Source organism: Lipotes vexillifer, unplaced genomic scaffold, assembly GCF_000442215.2.
Source record: "Lipotes vexillifer unplaced genomic scaffold, Lipotes_vexillifer_v1.1 scaffold1105, whole genome shotgun sequence".
Lineage (NCBI taxonomy): Eukaryota > Metazoa > Chordata > Mammalia > Artiodactyla > Lipotidae > Lipotes > Lipotes vexillifer.
The window spans coordinates 1,908,534-1,923,220 of NW_006779955.1; the positions used below are offsets into that span (position 1 = coordinate 1,908,534).

Sequence of the window (14,687 nt, forward strand, 5' to 3'; positions counted from 1 at the left end):
TTAGGTTCAAGGAAAATTCTGTTTTTCTGAGCTTGTGGTTTAATTTAGGAAAAATTAAAATCTGCAGAGAAAAGCCTTCCTAATCATCTTGATATAAATTACTCAACAGCACTAAGCTGTTCACGGCATACTGGGCTGAGAAAGCTGATTGCAGAGAAGGGAAAAAAAGTCACTTCCCAAAAAACGTCACTTCTCCAGCTCTCATATTTGGCCATGCAGCCTTTTCTTCAAAAAGAATACTAGTTTTTCCCCAGCAGTTGACACCTACAGCATGCAAACAAATATCAGATGTTTGTCTCTGGTAAAAAAAAAAATTCTACATTCCACACACATGGTTACCTAAGACTGAGAAAAGACAAAGAGTTTCATTTGCAGTTAAGTGTCAGGTGAAAATGGTGAAAAAGTCAGGTCAGTGATGTGGAGTCAAGAAACCAAGCGCCTTGCAAGTCAGTTCAAACGCGTTTCATTCTGTCAGTTAAACTCGTGGCTAATGAATTGTGTGGGAATATAGCCCAGTGTTGAACACAGCACTAAGAGTTAAGATCGCAAAGGAGAGAAAAAATGACCTTTGGGCTCCCAGGTTCCAGCCGCTTAAAAATCAGGTGCTGCAGGAAAGATTACCCTCTCACATGAGCAGTGAGCCTCTCACGCCTTAGTCAGCACTAAGGCAGCACCTTGATTTAAAAATACCTTCCTTTTCCTACTCCGGTTGTCTGTCAAATCACTGCTGTGTCTCAGTGTGCAAGGCAACCATGATCATTAATACCCCTTCTCAGAGTCCAGCCACTGTGCTAAGTGCTTCAAGGGCACAGCTCTGGGGAACGGTCATATGGGATGGAGACTATTACCCGCATTCTACAGCAGGAGAAACTGAGGTTAAATAATGTGCCCCAAATCACACAGTGAGGGCCTGGCAAAGGCAGGCTTGAACCGGTTTCTAATTCCAAAGCTTATGCACTGGGGCAAGTCAAACTTAGGGCACGAGAGACAGCTATGTGCCTTTACCAGCTACTTCTAAGACCCAGGACAATTCCTGAAGGACAGGCAAGGATGGAAAAATCAGGAATGCAAGGCGCCCTTGATCAACGAACGGCAGGAGACACTGGAAGCTGCTGGGGAAAGGCTGAATGCCAACTTCCTAGAAGAGCTTCTTTGGTCATAGTCTGAGATAGCACAATTGCAAGGAACAGGAAAGGACTCGAGATGTGCTGGGACTGTGGCAGGGACTGAAAGCACGTGAGCAGAACAAAGGTGCCCCAGGCACCCACTCGTCTCAGACGAACATTCTCCAGGACACTGGTGAACACAATTTCAGGGCAGTACTCACCACGACTGCCCATTTCCTAACCCTATGACTTGTGCAATGGAGGGGAAGGCTGTCTCAGTAGGTCAACAACAGCATTTATAAACATGTACGCGTTAACACGTGTAAAAGTCTTAGCATAGTGATCGGCATGTGATAGGCACCCAGAAAACCAGGATATCTGGTATTTTTCAGAAATGGGTAACATGCAATCAGTGGTCAGCATGCTAACGATATATGCAGCCTTCTAGGAAATGGTTTAGCAATGCATAATCAGCACCTTAAGAAAGAATCTACCCTTTGGCCTAGAAATTCCCCATTTTAGAATCTATACACGTATGTACACACTTGTTCATTTCCTCATCAAAGGAAAGCATTACAAAGTACTCGTTAATTTGTGCAACTTCAGCCAGTTGTTAACTTTCAAAGACTATCAAAGAAAATGCTTAGATATATTAAAGGACAAAAGCAGGGAAGAAAAGTTATACACTTGGGAGAACCCCAATGACAATGAAAATGTATCTGTGTGTGTTGCCACACATTCTCACGTGTGCACAAAGGAGGGCAGAAGAAAATATTAAATCAATAGCAGCTTGTATAGCTAGGTAGTATAATTATGAACATTTTTCCATTATACTTGTTTTGTTTATTATACTTTACCCATGATGATCATCCGTTACTTATAGGGAAAAAAAAAAAATTGTTTTTAAGGCTACACTTAAGGAAAAAGCCACCCCAGGAGAAGAAGAGAGGATGTGAAAAGCTGACTTGGTCGTTATTCGGGGACCGGCTGGGTGTAGTGCGTGAACAGGTAGTTTATGGGTAGAATCACCAGTCAGTTTCATTTCTGTAAATGGCTGTGATTGGTCCTGAGCCAATTAATGCTATGACAATGACAACAACCACCACCACCATCCGTCTTTAAGTCACAGCCTGTGGCTGTGGACAGTGTTGTGGTCATTAGCTCCCAACACCCAGGACTACGTACCCTTTTATGGTCCTCCAGTTGCCTCAGGGGTGGACTCGGTTCAACCTCCTGCTAAGCAGGCAGAAATTCCATTTAAGTACGTACAACACTAGGGAGACACTCCCATCTTCAGGATCAGCCACAAATAAAATACACGGAGCATGCGTACATAGCGAAGACTGACACAGAAGGAACACAGGCCTGTGTATGGCTTTCCCCAGACAGACACCAATGCTCCATTACTTTGGATACCGCTTAACAACGTGCCCACCCCCGACCCTCAGGCACTGTTTAAAATGAACAGGCACATGACTAATAGTTTTGGCCAATATTATTTTTTGCACAGATTATGAAAAGGAACTTCAATGTTAGGTATATTTACATGAACCCAAAAGGGGTCATAATGCAAGACTCAACCGGGCAGGTCCTTGTATGACTCACACATGCATTACTGCACAGCACATGCGTGAGGACATCAATGCATACACTTCCAAGCAGACACATACATGAGACCTCAGCACTCCCCAGGCCACCAGCACACGGCATTCTAATCAAGGCTACTGATGCCGAAGAGCTCTGATTAGAATATTAGAGAATGATCATTACAAAGCATCCCCACTGGAACTCAGCGATTTGATGATCTGTTTCATTTCTAAGATCTCCTCTCAGATAAACTACACTTCATTTTAGCTTTGACTCCTGTGATTCTATAACTGTTTCTGAAAGTAAATTTTGATCCTTGGAAATATGCCTCCCCAAAAAGCTTCTCTATAACTTTAGATGTCTTAATTAATTCTAGTCCCTCATTTAGCAAGCTGAGTTAGCGACAGGAAGAACAGAAACAGTGCGCTGTGAAACTACAACTTTATCAGCAGCTTCCCCAAAACTATACATGGATATCCAGAACTTCAAATTCCCTTCATCTCTGCGCAGAACCCAGAGTTCTATTTTGTGTGACAGCAGAAAGGCCTGGACGTTCCAGCATTTCTCAGCTGAACATTTCAAGACAGAGGTGAACGGTTTTGTGTGAAAACCTTTGGACAGTCACGTGCCCTCACCTGCAGGACCCTGTGGTTTAAGATCCCGCAAGAAGTTTATTTCTACACCAAGAGCCACCCGATTACAGCAATGATCAGGCCCCAGGCAGACAAGAGACTTCCCTCCTTGCACCTACCAGTGGGACGGACACTTCCCCAGAACAACTCACACACTCAACCAGGAACACTGACAAGCACCCATATTTGCTGGCGCTGCAAATACAGGTGAGCAGCACACACCTCGGTGGAGTTCTCAGAAGCCGGAGCTTGGGGCAGCTAGTTGGGAGTAAAATGAAGCATGTTAGTTACAGCACGTGCATCTCATGGGCCGCGAAAAGTCCAGAGACCAACACTCAAGGACGAAACATGGAGGGCAAGATCAATGATGAGGTGACAGAGCTGCCACATCCACTGAAAGGGGCTTCAGCCACTGAGGGCAGGAGACACCCTCCCTCTTGAACTGAACTGAATGTGCTTGTGTTGGGAGAGACACCTGGCCTGAGATGGGGAAACAGATTTAAATTAAGGTAAGAAAAAAGTCTACCACTGATCAAGAAGGAAGTATGCCTTAAAAAAAAAAAAACAAAAACGATGTCAAAGGAAGAACTACTGCACACCTACGTTTCGTTTGTCCACCGAGAGGAAAAGTGATACAGCGTATCCCCACGGAGGCTCAGGGAGGGGAGAAGCGTGTGCGTAATGACAACAGGGGCCTCAGGTGCAGCCCCATCCCCGGAGGCCCGAGGCCCTTGAAAAGTCTGTACCACCACTCGCCCGTGACAAGCTTCTTCCGTGGGCAGGTGTGTCCTCCTGGGTCTCTCCTTTCCGCACATCCCGGCTCTGAATCAGAGGCTAAGACCCGAGGCTCCAGCTTAGGGACTGAAAAAGCCTCTCTCCTCCAGCAGCTCTGGGAGGAGACAGGAAGGCTCCTGGCTGCAGGGTTACTTGGCTGGTCACTCGCCCCTCCACGTACTTCCCTCAGGGCTCCAGGTCTTGGGGTCCCTGGAGCCACCCCCGCCATTCCATATAGACACCCCACTCCCCTGACTGCCCCTCAACTTCATTACACCCAGCCCATACCTGAGAGACAAGATGATGGCCCCGAGGAAAATGAAAGGCAACTGCGAGGGTGCACGTGGTGGCTAAAAAGTCCACAGTTTCACGTGGCAGCAGCACCACGAATCTGTCCCCTGGAGGGCACATGCTTGGAGGAGGGACTGACATCAGATGTAACCGCCAGATCCCACCCTGGGCTGCCCGGGACCAAAGTCACGCACCGGGCACGGTTGGCTGCTTCCAGGTGCGGTCTGGGGCCATGGAACGAAGCCAAGGCTCACGCTGCAACTGAGTGACCTTGGCCTCCTTCGGCGGGACTCCAGCGACACAGCACAGCTCCCGGGAGGCCAAAGAGTGGCTGTCAGGTGTGAGCCAGGGCAGGTGCTGAAAGCACGAGGTGGGGAGGCTGGAAGCTGTGAAATCTGGCGGGGTCTCAACCCAGCTCAACGCTTGATACCCCTTTTCATGGTTTGATCCCCAAGATAGAAAAAAATGCTCTTCATGTAAGACTGTTATTATGTAACCTAATGATTTCTTTTTTTTTTTTCTTTCTATTTGCCAACAGGTAAAATGAAGTAAAGATACAGGGGCTCTCTTTAAGTACAAAGATTAAACTAATTTAAGAAGGACAAGGAGGCATAGGTCGGGGGTTGCTCACTCGATTCTGGACAGAAGAGCTTTCAGACCTGAGTGCAGCTCCACTAGCCTCAGGGAGAAAATTTCCCTCCATCCCTCCGTGCCTCCGACCTGCTTCGCTTCCTGCTGGGGTCGGGAAGCACAGAGTGGTAGCAAGGACTTGAGTGTGGCGAGGAAAATAAAACCAGAGCTCAGGCGTATGTGTTTTCCAGATAATATAAATAATATCACGATCCAAGAACGCACTTTAACTCTATCCTTACATCCTGTATGCTTTAGGCTAAAGAATTAAAACTGTGCAAACACTCGTGCCATCTGCTCTTAGTGCAAAAAGGACACATAAGAAAAAGTAGAACTAAAGCAACTTCCCATGCATTTTAGAGCAGTCAGAGATACAGATGGGAAAAGTACTATCTTTTACAATTGGCTTTGGCCACATTTCACCAACATATCCTTTATACTGATTCTGTATGATCAGAACAAAAGAATTATAGGCAGGGATTGACTGTAGGAAACTACAGAGCTATCCTCTTACTCCCTTGCCCATCAAAATAAAAGTTAAAGAAAAAGAAGAAGACGGAATGGAAGGAAGTGGTGTGTCTTTTTAAAATTCTCTTGTCTGAGATCTCTTTGTCCAAAGAAGCATCTTGAATTCTTTCGGATCGTTCATGGGTAGTATATAGCTATTTCTTACACACTCAGAGATCAGTCGTTTCTGATATGTTTTATGATTGTACTGACACTCTATTGCCTCCCTCAACTGCTGGCATGCTAGTTTTCGTTTAATTTTTAAAACAAAAATTACAGTTACTGACCTTTTCCCTAGAACATTACAGAAAGACTTTTGAGACAACAGAAAATTTTTTGCTGCTTCAGGAATCACTATTTAAACAGAAGGACAATTTTTTAACGCTACCCATTCACGAAACAGAATGGAAAAACTGACAGCAGTGGACAGGTATCATGCGACCGTGGCTCATGCAGGCACTGGCGCTCTGTGTGACCCTCAGGCAGTCACTGAACCTCTCTAGGCTTCCACTTCCTGACCTGTAGTTCAAGGAGACTGGAGATTATTATTTAGGATTCCTTTCCAACTAAAACATTAAGTAATGCCTGGTATATTTTCAGTAAACTTCATTTTGTAATATCTAACAGGCAAGTTCTCTAAATAATACAGCACAATAGGACATAAAATGATTGCAGGCATCGAAAAGGCCAAACCAAGCCTGGCATATAATTTGGTAAAATAACCAATGGCTTTACCAGCACTTCTTCCTATGAGGATTTCACCTGTATTTCCGGGAGGATAGGCTCTTTTATGGCAGTGAGCCACACTTTTGAAAAAGATAAGCATATTAATAAGCTATATATGTTCAAATCAGATAACAGCTACATAAATAAATACAATATATATTATCCAAAGCAAAAGATAATTTTGGTAAATGAATGAACTGATTTTCTCAACATATTTTTATTATCAAAGTAACTATTTTTTTTTTTTTTTTTTTTACATGAAAGGTAATTCTCAGTGACCACACAGTAAGGGAGACTATTCTGAGAAAATGAGTATTTCTGCATTCCCCAGGTCTTGTCTTCCACCACCTCATCTCAGGATCGGTCACTATAATCAGATGCTGACACCTCCAGTCAAGGTGAAGTCTCCCCAAATGAACAGGTGACTGGCAGTGGTCCGAGGCTGCCTGGTTTGGAACTTGGGAACCAACTATTGCCCTCTACTGCCTCTGCATATTTCTTCTTGGATCTTATGTCTCCTCAGTGCTTTTAGACAAGGTCAGCAAAATCAAACTTCACAGGAAAAAGATTTCAAATGACTGGCTTTGAAACAGAAATTCAAAATGAACCTCAAGTCACAGAATCCCAAGTGTCCTTCCCAGATGAGGCCACGAATCAGGTCATCGTAACTACGGCACTTGAGTAGTAACTAGATTCGTGCAGATAAGATGCTGAAACACTCGCTTTCTATACATAATGTACCTAACATTTTATCCGGGGATGGATTTCTACTACAAAGGAAGGAAATTATACTTTGCCATTCTTAAAAAAACCCCACAGACTTCTGAGGGTCCCTATCTGTGGTGTGTGTACAACGGCACATCCTCACATACATACATACTGTACGTACATACATATACACATCCGTTTCATGTGTGCCTATTACAGGCTAACACAGAGCACAGCCACTTAAAACACACTGTTTCCTGCTGCCATCAACATGAATCCTTCTCCCCTGGGCTTCTAGAATTTTCCTTTGAAATAAGATGTCTCCCTCCATGGGCCACCTCTAGCAGAGGTTGAATATAGTTCAAGAAACGAGACTGTACTATAGATCTAATTACCAGCACAGCAAAGAGAATTTACCATCTCCAACCCCCTGAATCAGCCTTCAGTTCCTTTCACCCACTCCGTCTCAGAGAAGGGAAAAAATAAACAAACAGCGAATGGCCTTGCAAATATGTTTGCTGGGTCCTGGCCTTCATGAGCCTTTTAAAACCCACATTAAGAGAACAGAATGCTTGAAAGAAAACTGAGCTAAGACAGAAGTTACCTAGCATTTTAGCAGAGCAATTTTAAATCTTCACATGTGCCAACACAATGCCGTTTACTGACGGCATTTGTTTTTAGAAACAAAGTAAGAAATAAACATCATCTAGTTCCAACGATGAAGTTTCACCCGTATCTTTCAGAACAAGTTCATCGGAACCCAAAAGAAAAATTCTTTTTTAAAAAAACCACATTCTGACTTGACTGAATTATACAACTTCTGTCATTATGGAATCATCTCAGCATTTAAAAAAAAAAGAAAAAAAGAGAAAGAAAAAAAAAAAACTTCCCCAGATTCTGCAATAGCTTCTGTGCGCTCCGACTTGAGCTCACTTGCTCTATGGCTGCCAGTGTCTAACAGTAAACAGCCCCGCTGCATTTATTGGCAATTACTGCTGAAGGTCACACATCAGCAGTGAGCCTAAATTCCAGGAAAAAAAAAAAGAAGCTCTTATGTAACTGCCGCCTGAATGTTGGCAGGTGCCCAACCCAGCAGTTCACAGCAATGTAAAAAAGTAGGACACCTCCACCCTGGGTTGGATGTCATGAGAACGCCCCCTGAAGGTGAAATTGAATAACTCTTGGGTTTCTCTTCTCTGTTTTCTCCCCCCCCCCCCCCCCCCCCCCCCCCCCCCCCCGTGAATTTTACTGGCAGTAGCCTCCTTTGCTTGCAGACGCAGTTCGCCGTGGCAGAAGCTGAGGACTCAATATATAGGCAGATACAGGCAGGCTGCTGCCACCCTAACAAGTGGTAACACCAATCCCACTTGCTTTTTTGTTGCAATGCAAGGAACTGAAGTTGCCAGCTGCCACTAGTGGCTCTGGAGAGGTCAGCGTTCCAAGTGACAGTGATTAAATGGGGATCATATCTCAAACAGGAAGAAATGCAGCATGTCCGCTGAGCTACAGCACACACTTTCTAAACACGCCCTCCTTTCCAAAGACGCACACATGAAAATGAGGTAGGTTACCGTTCTGCCCACCGCCTCGGCCTGAAGTTTGAGTGCTGCATCAAAATCATCCCTTTGTTCAGTGCAGAAATTTACAGTTTAGAAAAGTGACGAACACGCTCACCTGCCAGTGGTCCTCACGGTGTGACCTGACCTCCTAAGCTGTTACCTGACCTCCCTGCTCAGGTACAAGTCCCTAAGTTACATGGTCTCATGACCCCAAGCACTTCACCTTCCTGTATTTCTCATGGCTGGTGGCTGTCATTTAACATTAATTTGGATTACTGTCTCTCACCTCCACAGAACCGTAAACTCCAGAAGGGCAGACACTGTGCCTATTTGGACCCAACTCCCCTAGTCAACGCATCTGGGATGGAACAGGCACTCAGGTATTAGTCATACGAACGAACGTCTCAAGCAGCCATCAGTGTCTGTTTAAAGCCAAGAACGGGTAGATGAGGGAACTTTCTGGGCTGATAGAAACAGTCCCCATCTTGATCTGTGTGTGTCTATAGCTAACAATTCGTCGAGATACAAACTTAAGAATAAGCTGAATGGACACAGCTCCCTACGCTTCTCCCCTCATCTGTCCTCTCCCTGCCCCCTAAGGAAAAGGTAAAATCGGGGGTAAGGATGGAGACCCTGCCTATTTGCAAAAACTGATAATAATAATTATAATAAAAAGAAAGAAAACCCTCCTTTTCCTGGTTTCAAATGAAATTTTACTCCAGAAGACAGCTGGGAAGGCTCCCACCATGGACTTGTCTTGCAGGAACTCTGATTCTGTCCTCACTTCACCCTCTTTTCTCAGAGCACAGACAGAGACTCGGATGATGCTGTGCTTTTTTTCCAAGCCGTTCACTGCACATCTTCTCTCTCACGATGCTCAACAGGCCTTTATCACTGAAGAGTGGTGGTCCTTCCCCAATCTAGGGACCATGGCTCTCCAGATATGCCGCACCCTGCTCAGGGGCTATTCCCCAGCACGTTTCAAGGTTGAAGTGCTGGTTTGCAATTTAGGTGGGAAGCCTTGCCCGTACCACGGGCCAGCGTGAACTCTCATTAAGTTTCTTAATGGAGTTTCTGCAGAACTCCAGCTGTGGGCTGCCGGTTTTCACCCACACACATGGACAAAAGGCTTGGTGGGAGAGAAACCTCAGGAGCTGCGGTTGTTTCCAGAACAGACATGGATAATGAAGGCCAATCAGGCATCTCTGCTTAGAGGGCCAGATCCGACAGGCTGAGGACCTGGGGACGCTGTTGGTGCTCCAGGGCTCTGCGGGTTGCCAGGGATGACAAGGGAGAGGGGGATCCACAGTTGCTTCCTCAGGGAATTTTCAAAGAATCCAAGTGGCTGCCAGAACATTCTTCTTTTATAAACAGACAGTATTCTATTTCCTAGTGTATAATTATAAACACACCTGCTCCAACTGTGGAATCTTTCCATAAGCGAGCAGTAAACTCCCAGCCAGGAGACCCAAGTTCTATCTTGAGCAAAGCAAACACATCAAATGATTACTATGCTGCAAAACAGTATATTAATAACACTGCAGACTCTGATTAGGGAAGGTTTTCCTTTCCTGGCTTAATTTGTCTTTAAGCAAATAGAAGCTCAACCTCAGTATTTCAGAGGAAAAATTCAAATTAGAGAGGCATTTACAACTCTAGGGAGAAACAAGAGTGTCGAAGGGTGCCAATATGAAAATTCAGCATGAGACGTTTTGCTGGCATACAAATAACCCGGAAGAGAGAAGACCAAACAGGAAGGAGCACAAATCACTGTAGTTAAAGTAGTTAAACCCCTGTACAACCTTTTGTTTTTCTCATCCTCTATTCATCCCAAAGAAGCACGGCCTCCTCACCTGTTCATGCTGACCGATTTAAGGAAAAGTCTGCACTTACAGAATCTACCATGGCTGAACAGTAAGCGCTCCAGGCCAGCAGCTGAGCCAGCAGTCCTAGTTCTGCTTTAGCCGCTATCTAGCTGTGTGAGCTAACACCACTCACTTAACCTCTCTGAGCTCCATTCCTGAGGTAACTGGACCAAATTCATAACCAGTCGTGTCGCTTTCAGTTTTAAGTCTGTGATTCAAACTCTCCTTAGGTACACCTGAACCATCTCTCAGTATTTCTGAAATTATGGTGGTAGATATTAGAGCAGGCCTCATATTCTATTTGGTAGCTCTATCCCACCAAAATAAGGTAGTAATCGTTCTACCAAAAGAATGAACAGATACTTAAAGAAGTAGACCAGAAAATTAATTTTTAAAAGTCAGATAAAAGTGTTTTCCAGTCTGGTTCAATTTACTAAGCAATTAAACTCCCTCAATTATATGCATTAATTCCCCTCATTAATCCTTTCTATGATCATTTACCAAACATGTATCACATCCTACAGATATGGCAAGAAATGTTGAAAAATATTCATAGGAGAGAAAATATTTAAGACACCCTCAAATCCCAAACACAATGGCCACTCATCAGTCTCCAGGGTCATTCTGGGTAAATGAAACTAATTTGATACATAAGTATAGAAACCATCAGATGACATTTCAATTTCTTGATCTCTAGTTGGTTTTTCTAGAAGAGAAGCCCAGGGATATTGTACATTCCTAATCCCACCACAAGCCAGCAGCTGGCAAGTCTCAACCAGGGCTGTGGAATTTGCACGGCACTTTGACAAAATTTTATATGACCCCTCACACTTAACACCTCCAACATGTAGGCCAAGAGAGCAGCGGTTTGATTTTTCTTTGACTACCTCCACACTATACCAATGTAGTTATTTCTTTTTGCATGGGTGCTTCACATATGGACAGAAAAGCTCCTCATGGTAATATCAACACTCAGTTTCAGAGATATGTTAATAGCCAGTGTCAACCACAAATTCGGTTGAGATTCTAGACAGTGAAGGATTGAAATCTTATCACAGCTTAGAAAATCTTTATCTAGACTCAGATGGGATCTCCAAAGACAAATGGCAAACAAACTCATGGGAAATGCTAACACAAACACAAAGGACTCGACTCACTCCCAGAGGCAACACTACACAAAGTCAGATAGTAGACGCTGCAGAGACTAGGGGACAGATCACAGAGTTCACTGGAAGAGGGTCATGGAAACACCACCATGGGACACTTAAAAAAAAAAAATGAAATTAGGACCTCTGCATTATCCAATTCATCAATGGAAATCAGCTGGAAAAGAAGAAAAGGGAGGGGGGGAGAAAAAAGGAAGTGTTAGAAAAGGAAATACGAGCGAGCCAAGTGTTAGAAACTTTGTCATTGTATTCTTATCACTGACTCAGTTTGAAGCATCGTGACCATCTTAAGAGGCGCAGGCGTTCTGGACACCAGCGCACCTCACCCTGACGTCTGCTCTGCAATGCTCTGCTCCGGAACAGCACGGGCAGGGTGCTGCCACCCTTTGTTCACATGCCAGGTATCAAACCTTGCAGGTCACTTAACCAAGAGCCCAGGACAGCACCTTTGCACTCTCTTGTAGAGAGAAGCCTTGAACTGAGCTGTGGGCAAGGGCAAGTTCCCCAATCAAGAACCATGTCCTTTCAGAAGAGGATGGCAAGGAGTAGAGTCAAAGGCTAAACTCTGATCAACTCAGCTTAGGACAAAATTCCTTCTTTGGACTCATCTTCCCATTCAGTGGGGGAGGCGGGAGTCTGCGGTCCAAACTATCACTGGACTAAATCAGATCCAACTTCAATTTAAGTAGTAAGACCAACATATACCAAGCCCAGAAGCTCCAAATCCTGATACTGTTGATGATTAAAGAGAACAGATTTCCCCTAAGGTGATTAGTGCCTACCCAAGTAACAGTAGTAACAAGTAAATGATTTATTAGCATCAAGTTCAAGAAAAAGAAAAAACAAAAGCACTAATCACAATTATGCTTGTTTGATGATAGATGAATGATCCACAAAATGTACTAAATATTATGTTTCGTTAACATTTAGTACATTTTGCAAATTTAAACTCCTATTAGAAACACTGGTAGCTGGAAATGTTAATAGTTTATTCACCTAGAGAAAAGAAGCACTGGTAATTAACAGGGGACTGACAATTCGTATGAAATGAAAACCCTGACATTACTTAAGGTCAAAAACTCTCTAGTAGTATAACAGCTACTATTACTCAGAAGAAAAAAGTGGACTTTAAATAAATTGAGATACACTTTCACATTAATTGTTGGCCTCTGAATTTCTTTCCAAATCCCTGTGACTAATAACTTAAATAAAAAGTAGCTTAATAAAAATCCTACAGTAGATTATAGAGTAGCCAATATATAAAATAGTTACGCGTTCTTTTCAAGCAGGGTCTAAGAGCTTAAAGATGTTCTACGAGTTATACAGAGATTCAGGTTAAATTTTAGAGATATTTAGCTACGGGAGGTTTTTTTTTTTTATGGTTTAATCTGTAAATTAAAGCAGAGTTTAGTAGGCACTGCACACACAGAATGGCTGCAAAGTCCTGATTTTAAAGTTTATTAACTTTGAATACATTGGATAGAAAAACACAAGAATCACACAAAAATGTATTCCATCGTTATTTTGGTGATCCTTTTAAATATCCTTTTATTTTATATTTACCACTCTTTGGGAAATATTGCTGGTCCTTTGCATTTTAGAGACACAATAGTAAAAGATGATTTATTTAATTCCTAAATGATCATGATTAAATTCTGTGACCATCTTCTTTGTCCAGCCCTTACCTTTCCATCATATGTCATAGTTCTTTGATGGGCACATCTTAGGCAATGAACCAAGACAAGTGGACTGACCACTGGCTTCTCACGGATCTGACTCCTAGGGCCTGACGCAAACCACAGGTGATACCACAGCCTAGTGGACCAGATCCATGACCATAAAGGCTCAGGAGAGGGCAGGGAGGAGAATGGCCCTGGAGGTCCCAGGAGGGTGTTAGTCACGGGACAAGTTCCACTTAAGAAGCAACTAATAGAAAACTTGCGCCAAGAAGACAGAAATGGCATTCACACTTGCCCTTGCGTCCCAAGCACCCAGCCCAAAAGACACCTCATTAATTTTATCGACTAATGCCCACGGGTTCGCCTAAGAAAGGTTATTTCTTTGGCTCTGGGTTCCTTCCACCCTTGAAAGAGTCAGGCTGTCCCATATGTCACGCTTCTTTAGTCAAACAGGGGCAGCCAACAAACCGTCAAAGGCATTTTCCAAAAGCCTTTGTGAAAATGGACAGAGTGGATACCAACAACCAAACTGGAAGAAACAGAAATCGTTTAACACCCTCCACCCCCTTTTAAAGTGAATGGTTAAGGAGTCTTTTCCAGCACTCAGAGCCTGGGGCCAGAAGCTTGGCACATACGTACTGTCGGTCAGGAGTTGCTGACTAGCACGGGTTTCCAGAATGTCTTCCTTGGTTGCAGAGCATTTCCCATACTTGCTTATAGTACTTTCACTTTCAACAAGGGGGATGACAGCTCCAATCAGACTGGAAAGAAATGTCATCCTGCCTCCAAGCCTCTATCTGCTAGGGTATGACTCATTTCTTCACCAGCTGAAAAGGGATTTGAGCTACAGCCTAAGAACCTCTTCTCAACTCTGATAACTCTTTTGACAGTGACCTCCATCTGCTGCCCTCTTGAAGCCCTGGCTCTGTCACTCTCCATGAGCTTTCTCACAGGCAGTGGTACAACATCTCAGGTCTGCTGTCTCCCGGGGGCCGTGACGGTGTTCTCCCTGTTGGCGGTACTGGGTAGTGAAAGGGAGCAGGGAAGCACACGTCTACACGGCCCCAAAGACCCCGGTGTACTTTTCTGTTCAGCAGCAAACACTCGACCAACTCCGAGTGCTTCTACTTTCCATGTTATAAAAAGAAAAACTTTAGAGAAATAAAAGTATAATCACAATTTGAAAAATTCACTGGAGTTGAGACACAAAGTTTACCTTAAGTACCTTGGGTATAGAAAGAAACAGATATTCTCGAGAAGAGAAAATTGTGGTCTCCACATTTTAAAATCAAGTTCTCTGCTCCAAAGGTGCTAATATATTCACAGCTGGTTAAGGTCCCTTTGGTGGATTTTATTTTATTATGGAGAGTGAATTTCTATAACTAGAATCATATTTTTTAAACATTTCTTAAATCTCACCTTAAGAAAAATAAACATCTTGTGGAATAAATGGTTAT

The 14,687-nt window shown here is 43.7% G+C and overlaps 1 protein-coding gene across 3 annotated transcripts in view; it reads right to left on the reverse strand.

Annotated features, from left to right (window-relative positions):
* Window positions 1–14,687, reverse strand: part of ITPR1 (inositol 1,4,5-trisphosphate receptor type 1) — a 303,138-nt gene that overhangs the window by 103,044 nt on the left and 185,407 nt on the right. The window contains exons 37-39 of one of the 3 annotated variants that reach the window (XM_007453068.1): window positions 11,676–11,708; window positions 3,548–3,583; window positions 2,292–2,339 (exon numbers count right to left, since the gene is read on the reverse strand). The exons of the other annotated variants lie outside the window; for them this stretch is intronic. Coding sequence (XP_007453130.1) covers window positions 2,292–2,339; window positions 3,548–3,583; window positions 11,676–11,708 — 117 coding nt within the window. The remainder of the gene's footprint in view (window positions 1–2,291; window positions 2,340–3,547; window positions 3,584–11,675; window positions 11,709–14,687) is intronic. 3 annotated transcript variants of the gene reach the window in all.